The following is a 22742-nucleotide window of genomic DNA, read 5'->3' on the forward strand; positions in this document are numbered from 1 at the left end:
CATGGATTTAATAATGCTTGTTCATACCGAAATGGGATATCTTTAATAACACTGTTTATACCCTATGTTCTTTAAAAGTTTTCAAGCAATATAAATAAGATCAAATTCATAAGATTGTTCGAATGATGATAGAAAACTCAAGCCCAATTGCTTTTTTCTTAGGTTATATCCAGGAATTGTTAAGGATACTAGCTTAGTTCTTTGAGAAACTGATTTTTTTTCTAATATTCTTTTTTTTTTCTTAATTTGTTAGTTGGTATAGACATACATGTAGTTTTTTCAAAATACTCAAAAGTTAATAGCACTTTTTTTTGTATGCTTACCCAAAATACTATCATTTGCAGTTATTATTTGGATTATGGATGCATCAACATTTGAGTATGAAAGTTGGGATACTTATCAAGTTACACAGATAACTTCTAACAACTCTTTAGCCCTCCAAGTTGACCCATTGGGTGAGTTATTAGGTTTATTCTCTCTGTTTTTTTTTTTTTGAAATATTTTGAATCCATAGTTTTTGAGTAACTTTTTTTATTTGACTAATGAGGTTCAAATTGCATACGATTCAGAGTTTTATGATAAAGAGGAGGATGCTTCTATAATGTACAAAATTGTAGACGACAAAAATGTTAAGGAGCCAAAGACTGGCATGGTTTTTGGGTCTAGTGCCAAAGACAGGCATGGTTGTTGGGTCTAGTGATGAAATTTTTTTTTATACTACAGACAGTATGCCAATCAAAGGGGATTTGGTATTGTTCAAAAAGGTTGTAAGAAAGAAGCAGATGAGATTGTCAAATACGTCACATTCGCTTGCGTTTATCGAGGTAAAAAAAAAGACCACTTCAAGTAACGTTATCAAGCTAATGCTAACAACAAACACAGATTGCAAGGCGAAGATCAACGCCCAATTAAGCATTGATGGGAAGTGGTTTTTGACCACCATTGTGCTTGAGCATAATCACGATTTGAGTCCAGGAAAAGTAAGGTTTTTTAAATGCAACAAGGAGATGGACCCGGTCATGAAAAGAAGGCTTGAGTGGAATGATAGAGCTAGAATCACAATGAGTAAGAATTTTAACTCATTGGTTGTTGAGACCGGGGGTATGAGAACTTACCATTTGTAGAAAAGGATTGTAGAAATTTTATTCAAAAAGCAAGACATCTTTGTCTTGGAAAAGGTGGCACAGAAGCTCTTTGCGAGTATTTTAGTAGGATGCAAAAAATTAATGATGGTTTCTTCTATAGCATAGATATGGATCATGATTGCTGACTAAAAAACGTGTTTTGGGCTGATGCCAGAAGTAGGCCATCATACGAGTATTTTAGTGATGTCATTATGTTTGATACCATGTACATGACTAATAGATACAGAATGCAATTTGCTCCATTTGTGGGGGTAAATCATCATGGTCAATCTATGCTTTTGGGGGCGGGGTTGATATCCAGTGAGGATATAGAGACTTTTGTTTGGTTGTTTGAGAAGTGGTTGAAATGCATGAATAACTGTGCACCCAAAGCAATAATAACCGATCAAGACAGGACTATGAAATCAGCCATAGCAAAAGTATTTCCATGTGCACGACATAGATTTTGTTTGTGGGACATAATGAAAAATTTTTTCAAGAAGCTTCGGTCACTAGGGCAATACCATACTATTAAGAGTGACATTCAGACAGCAGTGTATGATTCTCAAACGTGTATAGAGTTTGAACAAAATTGGCAAAATGTACTTAACGCTTACAATCTTCAAGAGAATGCCTGGTTGAGTTCGTTATATAACGAATGGATGCATTGGGTCCCTGTATATGCCAAAGACACATTTTGGGCTAGTATGACAACTACACAGTGTAGTGAAAGTATGAATGCTTTCTTTGATGACTATGTACACTCGAGCACAACATTGAAAGAATTTGTCAACCAACTCGACAATGCTCTGGGGAGGAAGGTTGAGAATGAGGTCCAAGCAGATTTCAGTTCTTTTAATAGTGTAATACCGTGCATCACCCATTACCCTATTGAGAAGAAATTTCAAGATGTTTATACCACTGTAAAAGTTAAAGAGGTACAGGAAGAATTTAGAAGGAAGCTATACTGTCATTACATGTTATTTCAAACTGAATGTGCCATTTCTACCTACACAGTGACCAATGAGGTGAAAATTGATGATAATTTTATCAAGGAAGTCACTTTTTTTGTTTACTTCAATGAAAATAAGTGTGAGGTGAAGTGTACTTATGGTTTGTTTGAGTTTAGGGGAATTTTGTGTAGACATTCAATCACTGTTTTGACTATAAGAAAAGTGACTTCACTACCACCTATATACATACTCGATAGATGGAGGAAAGATATCAAGCGTAGATATTCTCTTATTAAGAGTAGTTATGATGACTTGAGTAACAATCCTACTGGACAAAGATATGAGAACATGTTCAAAAAATGGACGTGATGAAACACATTGATATGTTAAAGGAGAAGTATCATGCGTTGAAGTGTACATCTTCTCAACTTTCACAACACATACCGAATGTCTCATCCAAATGTAATGAGGTTTTACATAGAAGTGATGGCTTGGTAGGGCAAAGTAGTAAAGTGATAAAGCCCTCTCATAGTTTGAGGTAAAGGGAGACCGCCATCAAAGCGAAAGATGTCTACAATAGATAAAGCAGTTAAGAAACCACAAGCAAAAAGCAAATCTGGAAGTGACAAGAATGACAAGCAAAATAGAAAAATAGTTCAACATGATCAAGTAAATTTTTACATTTAATACTTATATATAAAATCTTAGTTTACGTTTGATTATATTCATTTTTTAGATTTTTTGCCTCGTAGACAAGGGAAGATTCCATGTAATCCTTTTTTTTTTTTAAATACTTTTTAAATCTCTTTAAATACTTTTAAAAAAATTCACAATATTATTAAAAAATATTTTTTTAAATATGAGATTAAAAAATTGTAAAAAAATACTTTCTTAATCATTAAATTAGAAAAAAAAAAACAATCGAGACCTATTCTGAGTAGCTTTTTCCATGTACTTAATTGCTCTTGCAAAGGACGAGTCCTAGAAATACTTCTGAAGGAACAGCATACTTCTTGTTCCTTATTTTCTACCCAAAAAAATCCATTTTACCTTTAATTCTCCAATTATTTGCAATTGGATGACGAAAAGTTATAATTCACCAATAATTTAGCAAAAAATAATAGGAACTCCTTGGAAACATGACTATGTTGAATACTTAAATACTAAAATGGACCATCTATTTAAAGGGCGGACAATGAATCGTGTATTTAATGTAATAACTAGAGGAGTAAATATTTCAGTCTGTTGTTTTTGGTATTGGTAACACTCCTTAGATACTATAATAAAGAAAGGGAGATTTTAAGGAAACTTTCTATGTTTAAATAATTCAACGGTTTTGTATCTAATAGCAGAAAATGCACCAATGGTCTTTATGATACATTACATATAATTCAATTAAGATATTGTGTGGTTGAATGGTACCCTGCCAGGGTACAGACCCGGGCCCAATTCCTAGCTGGTGCAATACTCGTAATTATTCAACCTCAATGCGAAGGAATGGAAGAATGCACTCTTCATGTATATTATTGATCACAATCACTCTCATTCAGAAGAATGATCAAGCAAAGATAAGTACAAGAAAATAACACAACATTGGTTTTCCCTAGAAAATGATACGGGGGTTGAGGGAGTCTTGAAACCTGATTACTCTGAGACACATTTGTCACTAACGATATTGGAGGTGTACTTGATGAAGTCCTCGTGAGCTTGCAAAACCAAGTGACGATCTTCCCATTCATCGCGGTAAGCCTCGGGTCGAGCACGTTTGTTCCTGCCATTAGCAAGATACATCTGCACCCTCCATTCTTCATTTCCAGGACATCCACACTGCGCCGCAAGCCAATTATTGTACTGGAACTGCAAATGACATCCAAAAGGTTTTCTAACCATAACCAGACTAATGTAAAGAAATCAAAAACTAGAGGCACTAAATTTGATTGCCATCATTCCACAAAAAATCACCCACCAATATGATTATTGGCTTTTCTTTTTTCTTTTGGGGAGTGGGGAGGGAGGAGGGAGTAAGTTCACCATCGAGATCAAAGGGGATAAGATGATGTCTTGCACCATAAGAGCTTGGGATATCATTTTACAACACTTTTATTGGAAATGTGCCACCATAAAAATAAAATCAAAATCAATCCATGATGTGTGCTCCAGACTAGGATGAATTTACCTGACTAATACCCATACAATGAGTGTATCGCTTGAGCGTACCAGCAGCTTCAAGTGACGAGTATAAAGCTTCAACATCTTCCATCATCTCCTCTTGTGATGGAAGCATCAATTGATTTGACAAAACACCAGCTATCCACTTGCTTTGTAATTCAAACATGGTGAAAGGAATAACCTGTCACCAATCCAATGCAAACTATTTACTTCCACCATTAACTAAGACCAAATTAAAGATCCAACCAAATAATAAGGATGAACCTGCCATGGTAATCCAACAAAGGAAAGCCACGGGGCCAGGGCTGGTGGGAAAACGTGCTTGTACAGTGGCCCCACACGGTTGTCATCCACAGTCACAATGCCATTTGTTTCAAGAAAAGGAAAATCATACTTGTACCTTAAAAAGACAAACATCCTCTACTGATCATTCAAGGTAACATTTTTGGTTTACTCACAGATTTTACGAAATGAAAGTTTGTGTAAAGAGGATTTTGGTACTAAATCAAAGCTAATGCCAAGTTGATGGAGCATGCAGTATACCCCGTGCAGTGTAGAATGACATCAGCAAGGACTAAACTGCCATCTTGGAAATATACAGTACCATCTCCACCGACACTTCCTATCTGTGTCAAAGTTTATCAAGGTTAGCACTTTAATCAGCATTCCCCGTAATCACACTCGGATTACTTGCTCGACTTCTCATAATAATCAGCCAATTCCCAACATGGATCAAGATATTTACCATAGGATGAAGCCACATGTTATCATAGCCAGGCTGTTTTCCAAATGTTTCATCCCCAACTGTTCTAGCTGCAATGTGGACTTCTTTGGCAACACCGGCTATGTCCCGTGAAATATCAACAGCACTTGCTGAACTCCCAATCAAAACTACAACCTGTCAATAGCAAGAAAAGGATAAGCTAAGCCAATCACTGGTTGAAGGGATTGCAACTGAAAGGAAGTTATGGGCAGTAAGTTGTTCACTCTAATTGCTAAGTGTTGTGAAACATGCAGCAATTATGATGAATAGTATGGAAAATCAAAGAGAGAGAAAGCAAGAGTAACACACAGATTTGACGTGGTTCGGCAGTATGCCTACATCCACAGGAGCAAGTACGGGAGAGATTCGGTCAGTCCGGACCGGAGAAACCGACCGGACTGGCCATTTTTGGACTGAATGAATTCAGTCCGGTTCGCGGTCCAAGGGTTTTTCACCCCGGACCGGATCGAACCGAATGAAAATTAAAAATATATATCTTATTATTTCTATAAATAATTAATAATATATCACAATATTACATAAGTATTATATTCTTTAACATATAACTATAATATATATTACTAGTAGATTTTTTTTTATAAATAAATATATATAGTACTAGTATATATTAATATATTAACATATTATAAGAGTTATAATATAAATTATAGTATACATATAAATTTATAATAGCATTAATATAGTTAACTTAATATGTTATTATTAAATCATTATAATTGCATAGAGTATTATTTAATATAGTATTACCAAATTATCATTAACATATAGTATATTAGTAATACTACTAGTATAGTTATTAGTTATAGTATTGATACTAAGTGTATAACTATATATATTTAGATCGATGTATTATTATATTCTTTAATGTATAACTATAATATATAATACTAATATATATTAATAATTGTATAATTTATTATGAAATTTTCATTTAATAAGTCACTTAATTTTAATTTAATATTTTAAATATATATTTTTTTTAATCAATCGATTAAAAAAAGAAGAAGAAGGTTGGACCAGACGGACTGACTGGACTGGACCGTCTCGAATGGGACTAGACCGGCCCGGTCCTTAGACTGTTCAGTTCGGTCCGGTCCAAGGTGGGAAAATCCTAGACCGAATTGGTCCGGTCTGGTCCACAAAATCTCCCGGGACCGGATCGGACCAAACCGAACTCCCCCTAGGAGCAAGCGGCGGCTAAATGTCACTATACCAAAGTAGGGTTACATCATATGTATTTAATGTGTTCCACTTGATATGAGCCACATAGTACAACACTAAGCATTCTTTTTTTTTTTTTTAGGTACAACACTAAGCATTCTTTATAACATGATGTCGGTGCTCTACTTGTTCCAAAAGAAAGGAAAGGAAAAACAATCTCCGATAATAATCAATATTTGGCTTGTTACAAAGGTCCACACAGAGTATTTATTCCAGGCATATTTACCTACCGAGACATATTCAATGCAATTTTACACCATTGATACAAAGAAACAACCTTAGCTAGCTGCATTTGTAGAGCCAAACATAACCATGCCATCAAACTCCACAAATAAGAACTATATACGTGGTCATAACATAATCTGGTGTTATGGGAGATGGCATTGATCAATAATCCTCAATTCAAGCAAGTTATTGTGAGTGCCTTATTTTGAGATGCCATCCAACACAGGTGACATTATACAGAACTAGGGATACTCAGTTTTGTTTTTCTTGAGCTGGTGATTTTTAGCTCGTTGGTGAAAAGAAACCACCCTCCACCCCTAAAAAAACATGACAGTGAGCTTTACTTACATGAGAAATGACTTGTACAAGCTCCAGATGGACAAGCACAAGTCATTTGTAAAAAAGTGGACCCCACCTTGAAAAAGTGTTAAAAAAAAAAACCATTCTTTTTTAATGGGACTCACTTTTTTAAGAAGGGCCTATGTGGGATTTGTCTAGTTGGGACTTGTAACTTGCATTAGTAATTACTCTACTTACATATTCATCTCATGTACTCTAAATTATCTATACACGTCCACAGCAATGGAAAAACCGAGGAACATAGGCCTAAAATGAGAAAGTATAGTGGTGCTGGCAATCAACCAAAGAATTCTCAATGGTCAATTATATGAAATTCATCCAAACACATCTGAATATTCTCTAGGCATCAAGCAATGCCCTTTACAAACCACCATGCATGGCATATTTAAATGGAGACGAGGTCACAGAACCAGAAATGTAAATGGAATTACCACAACACGCATCACGCACACACTCACACAAAAGCGCAAGCGCAAAGGATAAAGAAGCTAGAAACCTGGCACATACTTGATCTCGAAAAGGCTCGGGAACTCGATAATTGTGGCTATGCATTTGCTTCCCCGGCCATTCATTCATACCTGCAAGTACAATAATAAACATCAACAAGTACCAAGAGTAAGCTTCATAAGGCTTTGGTTATTTAGAGTTTATGCCCAAACTTGTATGCAAAGACTTACCCGGAATCAAGGCGATCCGAGGTTCGGTAAAATGCCCATTACATACAACAACGGCGTCAAAAATCTCATCAAAACCAGCTTCATCTTCGTCTCTCTTTCTGGATTTTACATTCCATTTCGAGCCCTCCATTAATCTCACGCGCACAACCTCTGTCTCGAACTGCACCAATTCACCGATCCGAAACTCGCGCGCGAAGTCTTTGAGATACATGAGGACCTCTCGGTGACCCGGGAACCGTCTCGGGTCTCGGTCCGGGTCGTCTCTGGAGAAGAACGGGTAGTCGCTGAAGCCCATGGACTCGCGGGGGAGGTTGGTGCGGAGGGAGCAGTATAGGCTGCTGTTGACCCTAGTCCGAGTCGGGTCGAGTCCGAGATGGTCGGACTCGACCATCGTAGTATACACCCAGGTGCCGCCCACCTGGTCACCACGCTCGAAGACGACGACGCTGTGTCCCTTACGCCGGAGCTCTCGAGCCGTCACGAGCCCGGCGGCTCCGGCTCCAATCACGGCCACGTGGCGGGAGATGACCGAATTGGACACGGGTGTCATGGACAGGCGTTGGATTGTTATTGCTGTAGTTTCTGCAGGGATTGGCATTATAGTACGACAGAAGACTAGGTCGTATATATGAGTTTGCTCGTACTTCACTTGCCCAGGGCGGGGAAGAGGAACACGGCGATTGTGATGACTGATGAGTACTATGCGATGGTTATGAATTATGAGTGCCACATCTTTCAGATGCATGGGGCCAAGAAGGCAAAGTCGCACACGACAAGATATTTGTACTACCGATTATTATAGCTAGAGATCTCTTTCTTTCTTTTTTTCTTTTTCATTTTTTTATAATTTGTAAACAATTTTAAACTAAGATATTATTATTATTAGGAAAAATATAATTATAAATATAATTTTGTATTAATGTGTATTAATATAATATAATTGATAAAAAAATAAATTTTATTAAAAATAATATTAATTTAAATTTTAAATATAAATAAATCAATATTAATATATATTAGTCCTTAGTGTTCGACTGTAATTATAATAACGAAAGTATTATTATTATTTTCTTAAAAAAATTAGCATGTCAAACTATTGGTAACGTGACGCGACTTTTTTGCACAGTGGGCTTCATTGGGTAGAGATGGTAATTCGCTATGGTGGCCCAAGGTTGGTTTGTTCGTACAGTGAGGCAGCCATGTCAAGTGCCAGTTGTCAATGCTGCCTCTGTCATCCGTACACAAAAAATTATATAAGAATAAATTAATAAATTAACCTTATTTTAAATAATTTATTAAATTTATTTATGATAAAAATAATTTTATAATTTGACGTAATGTATAAATCACATCATTTTACAAATTTATGTTTTATATAATTTATTTGTGGCTATATTATTTTTAAAAAAAAAATCATAAAATTAAATTTATGAATTTTAATATTCATCATTCCACACCTCTTATATTATAATTTTTTAATTTTTTTAATTCTTTATAAATTAATTGAGTTATTATGTTTCTCATTCATGCACCACCATATATTTGGTGAGAACGAAAATTTTAAAAAAATTAAAATATTATATATGATGTGTGGTGTGAAAATGATGAGTATAATTTTTATAAAATTATAAATTAACTTTGGGTTATAATTGTTTTTAATAAAATAAACCTCACTCATCATATATAATCATATTAATTTTTTTTAGACGGCTTTATAAATCTAATATTCCTCTTATAAATGATAACACGAATGACATATAAAATTATAAAATTCATTGGAGAAAGTAATTATGGTACTAATTTTGAAATGAAAAATTTATATCATATATATTTGAAAATTTTAAAAATCATGCATCCCATTTTACCATCGTCTTGCTTCATAAATTATGATAGATTATCAACATTGGCAATTCATGATTTGCAGTCTTCGTTGAGATATGACTTTTAAGATTATGCACATGCTTAATTTTCATAGATGGTTTGCAATGTAAATAAAATGAGTATAAAAATAAAAAAAGATATTTACAGTTTTAAGTTGTGTAAGTATTCTCGCAGAATCTTTTTTAAAAAGAGTAATAAATATGAGATCTACATAAATAAATTAAATTTTTAATAATAAATTTTACTCTTTTTTTTAAATAATACACTATGTTTGTACACTATCAATCAAGCTAAAGGAAAAGGGTACCCAAAAATAAAATCTTGAAGTCTTGATATTTTGCAAGATGGCGGTAGGGCAGCTGAGGTGAAACTCCTATTAGATGTCAACACCAGACTTCACAGTTTTGGAACTATTTGAACGTCGGGCGGCGGACGCATTGAACAATTGGAAGCATTACAGAGAAAAAAGGACAAACAATTTTTGGCCAACAATCTTTTTATTGAAGCATCAATATAGAAATGGACGAAGAAGCATGGACCTGAGGTTTGATTTTGTTGTTTCAAACTGCTAGAAAAACTACTTCTTTAATGCAAGTTGTCACAGTTATATGAAGCTCAATTAACAAGTTAATTTTTAAAAATTAAAGTAAAAGAGATATTTATAAAAAAAAATAGTCATATTATTTATTGTTATTTGTACAAAGATTCTTTTTTTTTTAAAAAATAATAATATCTCTTGTATTCTATTCCAAGTCCCAAATTCTAAAAAATGGTGATCAATCGACATGATTAGTCTGGGGATTACGAGGATACTAAGCTATATGTCGTGGTTAATGTTGGGAGTCCAATGAGAGAGAGAGAGAGAGAGGTGTCTATAAGTGGGAGGACAGGCTGTTGGGCAGTCCATCCATAGCCATAGGGGAAGAAGATAGGGAACTTTGGGGTAGTATTAATTTACCCAAGAAAGCAAAGGACAAATAGTTAAGGGAGAAGAACGTAAAAATGAGGGAAACCGAAAGCAAAACTAATAGGCAACCTCGGGCTTACAGTTGCAGTTGATATTGTGTGCCTGTCCCACAGTCCCCACTCCCAGCATGTCTCTCTGACTCTGACCGCTCCTCTTTTTAAGCCGGAGATCTTAAAGTGCGAAAAGCAAAGAAAACCGAGAGAGAGAGAGAGAGAGAGAGGGAGGGAGAGGAGCGGAGAGTAAGGAGGCAGAGAGTTTGTGTTGTGTAATAACTGCCTGAAAGAGAGATACGATTTCCACGCCTATTTATCCACTCCCGAACGAACACACACCCAGAGAGAGAGGGAGAGGGGTCATTTTCACCCCAGACCTTTTACTTTTATCCCCAGCGATCTGATTCCCTTTCTGCTCTCTGTATCTCTCTCATATTTCTTTCCCTTCTCTCTCTCTCTCTCTCTCTCCCCCCCCCCCCCCCCCCCCCCTTTTTTCTGAACTGTGGTTTTGGCCATTTTCTTTGCTTCTGTTGTATGATGCACTGTGATATTCTTTGTAAAATGATGATTTTCTGGACAAACTAGAAGCCGAAGCAGATATTCTAATGGAGGAAAGCTTTTTTCTTTTTAGGTTTCCCTGCCTCAAGGTAAACTCTCTCTCTCTCTCTCTCTCTCTCTCTCTCTCTCTGTTTTCTATTGACTAGTTCCGTCGTGGTAAAGGTACAAAATCTTAAATTTTGGGGTTTTTCTTTTTCTAAGATATGATACGAGAACTATTATGGTAAAATGTTTGTGTGTAGTTGCTCATTACCAGGTTAATTATTCTTCTGAAAAATTATATATTTTCCAGTTGTTATTGGGAACAAAGTAATTACTTGATTTTGTATGTACAGTGTCATTCTCGTTAACTTTATTAGTAATTTACTATAAAAACCATCGGTGGAGATTACCCATATGAATAAATAAAGCAATCACAACGAGAGAAGCTGAAAATCTTGGATTTTTTCCAGAAATGTGCTCCTTTCCGTTCTCGTTAATATCAAGATTGAAAATGAATGATTTACTGGTCGGTACAAATTGGAATTAGAATCAGACTCAAAAGAGAAAGACGTTTTGTCTGAGCAAAATTTAATCTTTCACTCTGATACAGTATTACTGTTTTGTTATCGTGGCTTGTATGGATTGGGGAAGCATTTTTGGGCCTACCCACTGTTACACTCATGACGCATTTTGTGGGACGGTATGACCTGTAAACAGCATTATATCATGTGTGCTTGTTCGTTTTTATTTCAAACGTGAATCAACCTTCTGGAGCTGTTCAGATTGTACATTGATCGAACAAATACTTCAATTGGTGGGAACTGGGAAGTCGGATTTCCACAATTAAATTTTATTCGTATTGTGGTGCATTCTCAATGATTATCTAATTGTTGCAGCACCGCACTTATGTTAAAAGCTTTACCTTTAACTTTTCGAAATTGGGTGTCTTGATAATCATTTCTTCCCAGGAGAGCTGTTCAGGGATGGGGCAGTGAAAACCTCACAAATTGCTATTCCTAAGATGCAACCTCAGTTTTGATGCCATCATCTTTTGATTTTGCCATGGACGTCATGCTGAAGCAAGGAGATTTTGATTTGAGTTCAGTACAAATGTATGCTGAGTCTCTCAAAGAAGCTTTAAAGAAGACTATGCTTAGCCAGGACGTTATATTTAGGAAGCAGGTGTGCAGACACCATCACTTTTGTTGATTTATACATTGACTTCAGTTAGGACTATATATCTTGTTTTGACATAATTATGTCCCCTATGTTTGATACACATAAATGATTTAAATTGCTTATGGATTGCTACTTTTTAGCTACTTAGATTAACTGGACTTTAGAGGCATTTGGGACTTTCTCTTTAAAGTATGGCTTCTACTTGTAGTGATGGAGCATGCACGTAGTTACAAAATTACACGCAAAAGAAAAAAGAAAAAAAAAAAAAAAGAGAGAGAGAGAGACTTTTTTTGAGATGGGAATATATGGTTGTGGGATTTGGCATGCATTTTAATGGAATATGGTAACACAAATATATTTCTTAACCTTTGGTAGATCAAGAGTGGATCCAAACTTTAAAGAAACAATTATGAGAAGTTAATGGATAAATGCTTTCTTTTTTAAAACTAATATGTATTTTAAGACAGCCCAATAGGAACACATCCCATCTATGTTGAGATGGGAAGTATTTTCTCATTTTTGCTACTGATTTATATCCAGGTTGAGGAACTCCATCGATTATATTTGAAACAGAAGACACTAATGGAGAATCTTGCTTGGAGGGAGTTTGATAGATACAATTTGAGGAAAGCAAGCGCCCATTCAAAGTCGTTCCCTTTTGCAAATTCAGCAAGATATGAACCACTTGCAAAAGAAACATTGTTTTCCTCAATTCAAATGGTAAGTAGAAGCCTCCAACTTTCGGGACATTCTGTTTTTGGAGAGTTACCATTTGAATGACTATTTAAGAGGAGCTGGATTAAAAATTTTCTTTACTCTATGATGGGATCTAAAACTCAGTCATAGGTTTATTTGCTCTTACCTGCATTTTAGGTGGCTTTGAATGCATTATATCCATCCACCTTGCACAACTAACCTATTTTTTTCAATGATATGCTATATGTTACTGTTAATTTGATAAGTTTGTCCTTTAGGCGGGCCCTACTCTATCTACAGACCACATGTTAGAAGGGCACCAGGGCATGCCCTATAATCTTTGGCAGGGGCCTCGAGATCTTCAACTTTCTTGTGATCATGGTAAAATTTTTCGAAGAGTTGGAATATTTTCAATCACCTAAGAGAAGCATTGAATTTGAAGTTTTTTTTTCTTGGTGGCGATAATGTTTCAGATCCAGAGTTGAAGCTCTCCTTGAGCTCTGGTTATGACAATTGGAGAGAGGGGAGTGCTAAGAAAACTTGGCTTGATAAAAAAGCCCATTCCTGCGCTCGCATCATTATTGACTTAGAAGAGTCAATTGAGAGGGTATCAAATGAAGGTGAAAAAGATGCACCTTCTTTCAGATATACTACTCCGACACCTCATTCTGGTAGCAAGCATCAGCCGGGATTTTCTGTACTCTCCGATGCAGTCATCTCAAGTGGTGTGAAGAAAGATTTACAGGATGGAACTGCAGATAGTCACACTCTTCTGGATGACCTAAAGTGCCATCAAGAGCAGGTCAATTTAAATAAAGGTACCTGTATACATGAAGTCATCTTCTTGACATGTAGCCTTGTGCAATTAAGCTCTTTTTATCATTAGGATTCAACAAAATTCTAATTCTGGTATGTTTAATCATTACGATATGTTTTCCCTTCCTTCAGAATTTAAAGACTGCAATTCTAATATCCCTACTGGCAATCAGTCCACCAAGATGCAACAGCTCACTTTCTGTAAAGCACATTTAGACCTTAACAAAGTTCAGCTTGATGAATCTTCTTGTTGCTCAAATGATATTATGTTGGCCCATCCTTCAACAGCCAACTCAGCACAGGTTTTCATTGAGCTAGTTGGCAGGGTTCAGGAGGACAATTGTGCATCCATCACTCGGGGAAAAGAAAACAAACGGTGCTCAAATGACATCTCTGACTTGCCTCACCAAGATGATGCAGTGAATTCTTCTTTGGTAGAGTCCAACAGCAGAAGCAATATAACGGAAATTCAGGCTAGAAGTTTCAAGGTTGACGGAGTGGGTGGAAGTGAAGTTGGCCTTTTAGGTGTTGAGGCCGTGTCCGGGCCCCCACCAGGCCTTTGCGAAGACCTTGGTGGCCACAGTAGTTACCCCAAGGATGGCAGTAATGGGTTCGTGTTGGAACTTAAAAATGATCTTTTACATGACCCAAATTGTACAGCTATAGCTACTAGACAGATAAACTTTGAGCAGAGCAAAGTCGATGTTATGCTTTCAGGTTCTGGTCAAAGTCAAAATACAGTTCAAGATGGATGTGGCGATGAATATCATGCTTCTTGCAAGTCCCACAGCAATGGTGATAACGACTCCAGCAGCGTGAAGACAATGCAATCTAGGATTGAAATGGGTAGTTCAAATCTTGGTCCTTTTGATCAGTTTCCCGGAACCCATTTAGGGTGTCAAGTTCCAGAAACCTCGTCAGGCAATCAGGACCGAGAATTTTCTGACAGCAGTGACTTGAAACATGAATGCTTCGATCACAAAGAAGAATCATCTGAAGCAGATGCATTGATCCATAGGGCAGCTGAATCACTTGTCCATTTCTCATTGGAGATGACATCTGCTAATCATGATTGTTCTGCCGAAGCAGGACTAACTGAGACGAAAAGTGAGGAGAGGGAGCAGCCCCTGTGTTCTTCCGATTCTTTTGAGTTAATTGCTCTAAACTTAAAAGAATGCAGTGCAGATGAGTATTCTGTATCGTCAAAGCCATTTGAAGTAAATGACATGGAGACAAAAGATTCTGCTTTTAAGTTAAAAAGGGGTAGGAGAATGAAAGATTTTCAGAAGGACATACTTCCTGGTCTTGCATGCCTTTCCAGACACGAGATTCGTGAGGATATAAACATTCTGGAAGGGGTTCTAAGATCAAGAGAGTATCGAAAGATCAGAGCAAGGATGGCTAATGGACAGAACTGGTGCGCACCAGTGAGAAACAGACGATCAAGAATCAATTGTGTTAAGAGGAAAAAATTTTAACAAAGAATTCTTTCTAGAATGGGAGTAGCACTATTCACGGACTTAAGGTTATTATTGCTACTAGTGGGGAGGAAGCTTTATGCTTACTGCTAGTAGTTTTTATGCTACTATTTCTGATTCGAAAATAGTCTAGTTACTTTATTTTTTTTACTTGTTTTGGTCTCCAGTAGCTACGGCAACACTTTTCCCCCTTTTCGAACTTCTAGATTCATTCTGAATATAAAAGAAGAAGAAGAAGAAGAAGATTCATTGTGGCAATACCTTTTGCAATTATATCTTCAACAAAAGAGGAAGATGACTGAAAAAGTTGTCTGGTCTGAGAAAGGCAGTTGTTTTACATCAACTTGTTGGATAAACCGAACGCTAGGCACTCAACTGTAACTTCCCACATGATTCAATAGGATGATGCTTTACAGACCCAGCTTTAATAGATAACAGAAGCCATGAGAACAAGAGTAATAAAATTTTGGGCTAGAAATCAGAAGTTCATATAGAAGGTAAGCTGCAAGGAACCACGCATGCAGCAGCGTAGCATCTCTACGTTTTTAAATGCGGACTTGTACAACAAAAGAAAAAGAAAAAGGGAAATGGGGACTTCCACTGGAGTACCCCAAGTCGGTTTTTACGCCATGGAAATTGTATGTATACTAAAAAAGAACAGTAAATAGATGGACGAAAAGATATCATTTTTCACGTTCATATCTCAAATACCCTAGGCTTGCTGTCTGGTTGTCCGCTGATAATGGTTGTTCGTGATGTTTCATATCCCTCCTTTTGTGATTTATCTTACAGGAAATGGAGAATAAAGAGAAAAACTAGAGTCCCAGAAAAACCAATAAACTTAACAGATGTACCTCCTGATGAGTACTCCGGAAGGAAATATGGGCAGAAGGCCCGTAAAGGGATCTCAGCATCCTAGTTAAGTTCAGGTTTCTTATTTCTCAAGAATCTATCTGCTGTGCCTGCAATAATAGAGGTTTAACACCTGCGACATTTGGTGTTCCATGAGATCACTAAACACACCCACCTAAGTTTGGCCCGTTTAGTTGTTAGACTTAATGAAATCAACTCATTTCAGTTTAATTTTAAATTAAGTCTAATATTTAAACACTAAATTCTTAAATTATTAAACTTATCTCAATTCAAAACTTTTTTATACGTGAGACTTACAATTTTTTTTAATTTTTTATAAATAGTACCAAACTTATTTTAACATCCAAATACATTTTAAATAGGCGCTGCATAACTCATTTTATTAACTCAATTTATTACTATTTATAAAGAATTAAGTTAAACTTTACTTCCAAACGCTGAATAAAATATGCTTCAAATTAGCATTTTCCAGCCACGGGAGATGGAAAGCTTTTACCTTTTGTCTTGAGTAGTGGTAATTCGTTCTTTAGATCTTTTGGATATGGACGAACGGTACTTAGCTTAAACGGGCTCTTGGGCCTCACCCTTCTTTGTGAAGCAGATGAAATGTTCTAACACGCATACTATACGACCATTAATGGATCCAGATTTATTCAGAAAAAGATCCATAATTTTTTTATTTCTTGCTTCTCTCCTTTTCATTTTTTAAGTGCACTAGCTCCACCATGAGTCGACAAAAATGAATAAAGGACAAAATCGTGCAGGACATGCATTGGCCTTTTTCCCGAAATAAATGACTTCGATTGATGTTTTCCCCAGTGGGTTCCGACGACTTCGATCTGTAGAAATTTAAGAGCTCGATATAATTAATTTATTAGGATTTTTTTGAAAAATATATAAATAAAAATTAGATTGATATGGCCGACAATTACCAACTCGTAAAGGAGACGAATCTTTCTAGATTAATGCATGACTCAATTAAACAGATACGTTGCATTATATGATCTTTTAGATTAATCCATCAGTACTCGAGTGCCAATTTGACTACGAATTGATTCTAATATCCCAAGACATTGTATTCTTGATTTGATTGAAGTATCTGTGACTTTAATTCCTGGATTAATGACTTATTCAAGATCCTCTTATCATTATGATCTGGATACTATCCTACATTGAATCTTCTCGGTCCTATAAGCAAGAATTAATAAGTTTTTGGTGTTGGGTCCGAAGCTTATCCAAAGATGATCACGAGTCTATATTTATGCATGAATTAATGGGTATAAACTAACATAAATTAATGTAATATGTAAAATTATAAAATTATTTTTATTATAAGATAAATTTAATATATCGCATTAATTATATTAATTTATAAATTTTATTTTATGAAATTTCTTTATAATTATTTTATTTTTTTAAGATATATATTTGAATATAATTAATAATTAAGGTGGTAGGTCCCGGAGATATGATTGCCCAGCTATGACCCTTACGTAACCTTGTAATATTTGGAAATAGTACATTCTGGGCCCCAATCGATCCAACTCCAGCAATTATGGTAGATAAAGAAAATTCCCAAGGCACCAAAATGTCTTCGAAATCCAAATTTTATGTATATTAAGGTCATGATTATCTTTTGAAAGTGGCTTTTTTCTTATCCAATATTATCACACAGACATCATTAATTCACAAAGAAGCAGATGTATATAGAAGATGATGATCATCGATCGAGTCTGCGTTTAATAATAAGTGGGGTAGAAGGCCAGCTGATCATATTTTTTATTATCCAAGACTTTCTATCCCATGATCTCTTGTTAACGTAGTTGAAACATTCACAGCGTATATCTGTGTGAGTGCGCTCCCACATGTACATGGATAAAGATATATAGATACGTACCGACATTAATACATTAATAATAAAGAAACTAGATAGACAGGCCTACGTGGAATTTACCACACCTCAAGTAATAACTTCCTTAGAATTATAATCTATGCACAGCTTATAAGGTCATATAATAGTGGCAATACTTGATGTTCATGCCCTTAAATGCAATATTGAACTTAGTATTTATGACCTTCATAACTAAATAACGTATTCAACCTGCTTTTATGAACCACAACATCATAATCAATGAGAACATAATTGAGGAAATATTCTAACATATGCATGCTTACTCTCTGCCGAGCATGTTGTCCACATGATTAATAAAAAGAACCTTATGAAAAATTCCGCTTATCATATGTTTTATCATCATTCTCTCAATATCTCATATGATACCTTGTGAGTGATAATGATAGATGGTGTATAAAACTCTACATTGATTGGGAATAAGAAGTTCTTACATGTTTTATAATGACTTCAATGAAATATGCACCAATTATATAATCGACTAATCCTTTTAGAACATAGGTCATTTATGACAGACTAACCTAACAATGACGTCAAGAATTCGAGACGGAAAATTATGATATCCCATAATGAGTGATAGGGATACGTGGTATATGAGAATTTATACCACATATTGATGGAATGGTTGCATTACCCAAATCTTAATGCATACATGACATCGCATTTGATGCTGATAGTAACATGAAGTATGAACATTCTTGAAACAAATGTATGAATAATAAGATATAGTTCAGTATAGTATTGCTCTTGTTATCAGACAAACACAAGCAATTGAATTGACATAATAGTTTTGTTTTAGTATGATGCATTGAAGCTATAGATCCCTTGAAATCATTGAAAGGTCGGTTTTAGTAAGGAGCTCTTTATTTTACTAAGAGAGAGAAAACCCAAGCCAAAGAATGATATGTTGGTGAACAAACAAGATCTCATTTTTTGAGATTCCATCTTTTTCCTAAAAATAATCATATCTTCGTGGACTTGAAAAGAAACTTATATTCCTCTAACATCGTTTGCTGTAGAAAACGATATCATTCAGAGTTAAATCTCCCATCATTTTAGTAGAAAAGTTTCACCTTCTAAAAACTGAACATTATGTTTAACTCTCTTTTTTGTCCACGAAATAAAGCACATATCCACCCAATTAAACTTTCTGTTTATAGTCCAGTCGCGCATTGCTATATCTTATACTCATGGTAGAAATAACTCGAGGGATGTTTTCATGATGGACCCACATATATTTTATATAGATTGACCGAATAAAGAAAGTATATATTAAAGGGATCAAAGAGAATGAATCGAGTGTGAACAAGGCATATTCTTATTCTGATTTGCTGATGGTACATGCAGGGAAGATGCCTTTATAAATGCTGTAGACTTTCATGATTACGTAAGGTTGGCAATATGATTTCTAAAGGTAAACAGAAAATGAAAATCAGAGCATATGATCAAGTACCGCTGAAAATGCTCGTCATTCTCTTCTTAATGGTTTCATTGCTTCGGACATAATTCCTGAATTCCCTGTCCAGTGCTAGCCTAGTAGCTAGATTGCAAATCTATCTGCAATTCTTACATACAACTTGCTTGCTCTATCAAATATATGCTGCATGCAGGTGTCCAAATGAATGACCTTGATGCATTGAACGTGCGTATTTCTTTCAGTGACCAATTAAGCAGAAAAGAACCTGATGCGTATGGGAATGAGGAATATGTAAGAAATTTAAATTGAACAAATAGTACTTGCTGTGAAGGTGATGACAGTAATTAATCATGCTCCCGGGGGAGCTCTTCCAGTAAAATCTAGCAAGCCCCGGCTAATATATATAGCACTTCAGGTCCAGTCTAGGAGCAAGCTATCATCAGGAAGCGAAAGAGGAGAAAGGAGGAAACAAGACAAGAGGGAGAAGTCAGACATTAAAAGTTGAGGTGATATAAAGCTGTAATTCCTCATGACCGAGTATCTGAGCAAAAGAGATCTATTGGAAAGTTAAAGGAAACTTTTGGACAACTTCGATTGCAATAACCAAGAGAATTTCTGCAACCTTATCACGACGAAACTCCAGAGACCATCTTCTCTAAACTAAAGGAGTCATCAACCCTATTTATATAGAGAGGTAAGAAAGATTGTAAAAATATTTTTATTATAGTAGAATGTCATATCGAACCACGTGAATTCATATATTTCATTAACTATTTATATTTTTTATATTCTTTTTCTATTTATTGCTATAAATATACTGTATCCATACCGTCACAGGCTTCAGACAGCTTCTTGGAGGCCGCACCAGCCACCTCCGTGGATCATGATGACACTCGAGCTCTATCTCTTGTTCGGGCGGTTGTACAATATTTTTACACGTTAACACTTCCTCTTCGTAACCGGTATTGCATTCAATTACGCAGTAATCGATTTTGCTTTCATTAATTAATTTAATTCATTTCTGTCAAAGTAATTAACTTTCTATCCTTCCTCAAAGAGTACTGTTTCATCTTTTAAAATATTGATTCTTTGGTATATGCGGTCCCGTCCCAACATGCAAGTCCAATAGCAGGATTGTGCAATTTTTTTTATTCTTTTAATAAAAAAAAATTAGTTCAGGCCAAATTCTTAGGTCCACCTCAGATTATAATAACTTGATTGTTATGGGTAAACTCTTTATAAAGAGTAGAGCTGTATAATTCATAAGACGATGGAATTGTCTGGATATGTTAAACAACTTAGAAAAGTCAAGACCTTTTTAGAAGCATTGGAGATCTAAACAATGAGAGAGAGAGAGAGAGAGGAGCTTGGCATTGGTTGATTAATTAGCTTAAAAGAAAAGGCCGCCATTAAGTATTTTCTGCTTCTCCTTACCTATATCTTTCACCATGTCTAACGAATAATTATTTACCAACCAAGCGCATGCAGCAGACATTTTGCAAACTATGTACTAGTCCGTTTTTGGTGGTGAAGACAGAGCTTGCCACGGCAACATCACTCCGCACTACTACCCTCCACGTGAAGTGCCTCATGGCACTCAGCTACAGCCCATCCATTCCCATGAAATCCACCTCTGTTTTTATGGAAGAAAACAGAGTTTGAATAACTGGACTAGCAAGAATCATGAACTAACATAGATTATGCACTCAAGATTATACCATGATTTCGGACCGTTAGTGTGCGAAATCAGTGTACATATGCAGAGATGAGAGACGGAATATGCGCCAACAGTGGGAAATCGGAAATCCTTTTCACCACATTCACAATGTCGGTTTCTCGAGAGAGAGAGAGCAGAGAGAGGGAAGGAGAGAGAAAGGGAAGGAATTTCTTTCGGGTGAGAGGGAAAGGAGATTCTTCGAGTGCGAGAATGAGTGCAGAGAGAATGAGGGTGTTGATCACCTATTGTCCGTTGAGCCGTGCTTTTACACATTAGTAATGTTATATACGGTCCTAAAAATGTAAATGTCATCTAATTATTTTGAAAAAAAAGTGATATCTATGATTAATTTTTTTCACGTAAATTTTATATTAATTTATTTTTTTTAAAATATCGTTTGCACAATTATAACTGTAAATATCATTTTTCTTTGTCATATACCCCTTACGTGGTTACTCATCATTGATTTCCGATAATTAGAAAAAAAAAGTGTGGCACCGCTCAAAACCATTTCTGTTAATTAAATTACCTGATCCTGCTGAGACCTTTTGCTATTGTTCTGATAAACTAATTGATCAGCTCGAACTTAATGCATGACAGAAGATGTATTTTTTATTTTTTACTTTATTTAGGATTAATAGACTGACCTGATCGATAGTAAATATGCTGGCTTCACATGCTTGTGACGATGATCAGGACGATCGAGACGTAGAAGGGTTGACAAATCCAAGGTGTCGGTTGGGACTGGGGACAAGCTGGGTAGTACTACTTCCCTTATATTGTAAAAAACAGTGCTACCAAACCCATATATACATCCATTTGAAAAGGACAACAAATCGGCATTTCTGATTTCTGCCGCCACGCATATCAAACATACAAAATCAGTAATTAAAGTCACTCTTGATGATTGCCACGAGTTGAGTGTGATTTTGTGACCTTCGAACATGTGAGGCCTTGATTTTGTGTCGACTGTTGAGGAACACACACTTCATTGGTTAAACAGTGAGTTGTTGGGGGTAGAAAACAATACTAATTAATGGCTTTGCAAAATGCGCGCATGCATGTAACTCGGTACGTGGTACTTTTATTGAAATAAATATAAATAGATTGTCCTTATTTTAAAGAAATGATAATGATAGGTATTGATGTAATTTTCAAATATGCGCGTGCTTTAAAGACCTGTAACTAGAAAGTGAGACTCGGGAAATAAGTAGAAATGAAAGATGAGTACACACAGATAAAGAGTACGAACTATATCTTTTGGCTATATATTCATTAACCGTACGTTCGAGGTGCTGTAGGTTTATAAGGTGACATTAATCGCCAATCGTTACCTCTTAAATAAAAAAATTACACTGATTTACAAGTGATTATATGTACCCAATGATACATATAGACCTGTCACGAGTGTACCGTTGGCGAGGTGTGAGAATATCTGAAACGTACAAAAATGTTCGAGACATCAAACAACGAAGTACGTCCCAACCAATCTACCGCGCGGAAGGACAAGAATCGTGCTGCGTCATCTGGGACAAGAGCATCAGGTGGATCCGAGCATGTGAACTTTACATGCTTTTGCCTTGTCCCACACAGGTACTGCCAAACACTCTCGTACCCCATCACCATGTTCCGCGCGCTATCATTCCAAACAACCTCCTCTCTTGTAGTTTTCCTCCCTTGTGCATTGAATCCAAGTTGTTTGTTTCTTGAGAAAATTATTGATTCATATCTTTACTTTTATTGCTTTTTCTGGTCTAGAGAAT

The 22742-nt window shown here is 35.8% G+C and overlaps 3 protein-coding genes across 4 annotated transcripts; 2 read left to right on the forward strand and 1 right to left on the reverse strand.

Annotated features, from left to right (window-relative positions):
• The first annotated feature begins 358 nt into the window (after window positions 1-358).
• On the forward strand, window positions 359-2446 carry LOC122289387 (protein FAR1-RELATED SEQUENCE 5-like). Its single transcript, XM_043096359.1, has 5 exons — window positions 359-455; window positions 570-678; window positions 724-824; window positions 883-985; window positions 1300-2446. The coding sequence occupies exons 1-5, from the start codon at window positions 359-361 to the stop codon at window positions 2444-2446; spliced, it is 1557 nt and encodes a 518-aa protein (XP_042952293.1).
• A 1129-nt stretch (window positions 2447-3575) lies between these two features.
• LOC122290265 (flavin-containing monooxygenase FMO GS-OX-like 4) lies at window positions 3576-8268 on the reverse strand. Of its 2 annotated transcripts, none has more exons than XM_043097886.1 (7): window positions 7514-8265; window positions 7344-7414; window positions 4992-5144; window positions 4790-4872; window positions 4511-4646; window positions 4254-4427; window positions 3576-3934 (listed from the first exon to the last, which is right to left on the reverse strand). In XM_043097886.1, exons 1-7 carry the CDS (start codon window positions 8256-8258, stop codon window positions 3722-3724), a joined length of 1575 nt encoding a protein of 524 aa, XP_042953820.1. In that variant the 5' UTR covers window positions 8259-8265; the 3' UTR covers window positions 3576-3721. The 2 variants fall into 2 exon arrangements, 1 of the variants encoding a protein (XP_042953820.1); XR_006236342.1 differs by having other exon boundaries at window positions 3792-3934; window positions 4515-4646; window positions 7514-8268.
• A 2120-nt stretch (window positions 8269-10388) lies between these two features.
• LOC122289917 lies at window positions 10389-15215 on the forward strand. Its single transcript, XM_043097312.1, has 6 exons — window positions 10389-11001; window positions 11863-12076; window positions 12614-12793; window positions 13048-13150; window positions 13243-13587; window positions 13718-15215. The coding sequence occupies exons 2-6, from the start codon at window positions 11933-11935 to the stop codon at window positions 15061-15063; spliced, it is 2118 nt and encodes a 705-aa protein (XP_042953246.1). The 5' UTR covers window positions 10389-11001; window positions 11863-11932; the 3' UTR covers window positions 15064-15215.
• The last annotated feature ends 7527 nt before the right edge of the window (window positions 15216-22742 follow it).

Source organism: Carya illinoinensis, chromosome 12 (assembly GCF_018687715.1).
Source record: "Carya illinoinensis cultivar Pawnee chromosome 12, C.illinoinensisPawnee_v1, whole genome shotgun sequence".
NCBI lineage: Eukaryota > Viridiplantae > Streptophyta > Magnoliopsida > Fagales > Juglandaceae > Carya > Carya illinoinensis.

Excerpts from the sequence above, each read along its gene's own strand:
- LOC122290265 (XM_043097886.1), bottom strand. The coding sequence starts at position 8,258 with ATGCATCTGAAAGATGTGGCACTCATAATTCATAACCATCGCATAGTA. Across the intron at positions 7,415-7,513 it reads TCGGATCGCCTTGATTCCGG|GTATGAATGAATGGCCGGGG; the intron begins GTAAGTCTTTGC and ends TTGTACTTGCAG. Across the intron at positions 5,145-7,343 it reads CCGAGCCTTTTCGAGATCAA|GTTGTAGTTTTGATTGGGAG; the intron begins GTATGTGCCAGG and ends TGCTATTGACAG.
- LOC122289387 (XM_043096359.1), top strand. The coding sequence starts at position 359 with ATGGATGCATCAACATTTGAGTATGAAAGTTGGGATACTTATCAAGTT. Across the intron at positions 679-723 it reads GGGTCTAGTGCCAAAGACAG|ACAGTATGCCAATCAAAGGG; the intron begins GCATGGTTGTTG and ends TTTATACTACAG. Across the intron at positions 825-882 it reads ATTCGCTTGCGTTTATCGAG|ATTGCAAGGCGAAGATCAAC; the intron begins GTAAAAAAAAAG and ends CAACAAACACAG.
- LOC122289917 (XM_043097312.1), top strand. The coding sequence starts at position 11,933 with ATGCCATCATCTTTTGATTTTGCCATGGACGTCATGCTGAAGCAAGGA. Across the intron at positions 12,077-12,613 it reads ACGTTATATTTAGGAAGCAG|GTTGAGGAACTCCATCGATT; the intron begins GTGTGCAGACAC and ends ATTTATATCCAG. Across the intron at positions 13,588-13,717 it reads GCAGGTCAATTTAAATAAAG|AATTTAAAGACTGCAATTCT; the intron begins GTACCTGTATAC and ends CCCTTCCTTCAG.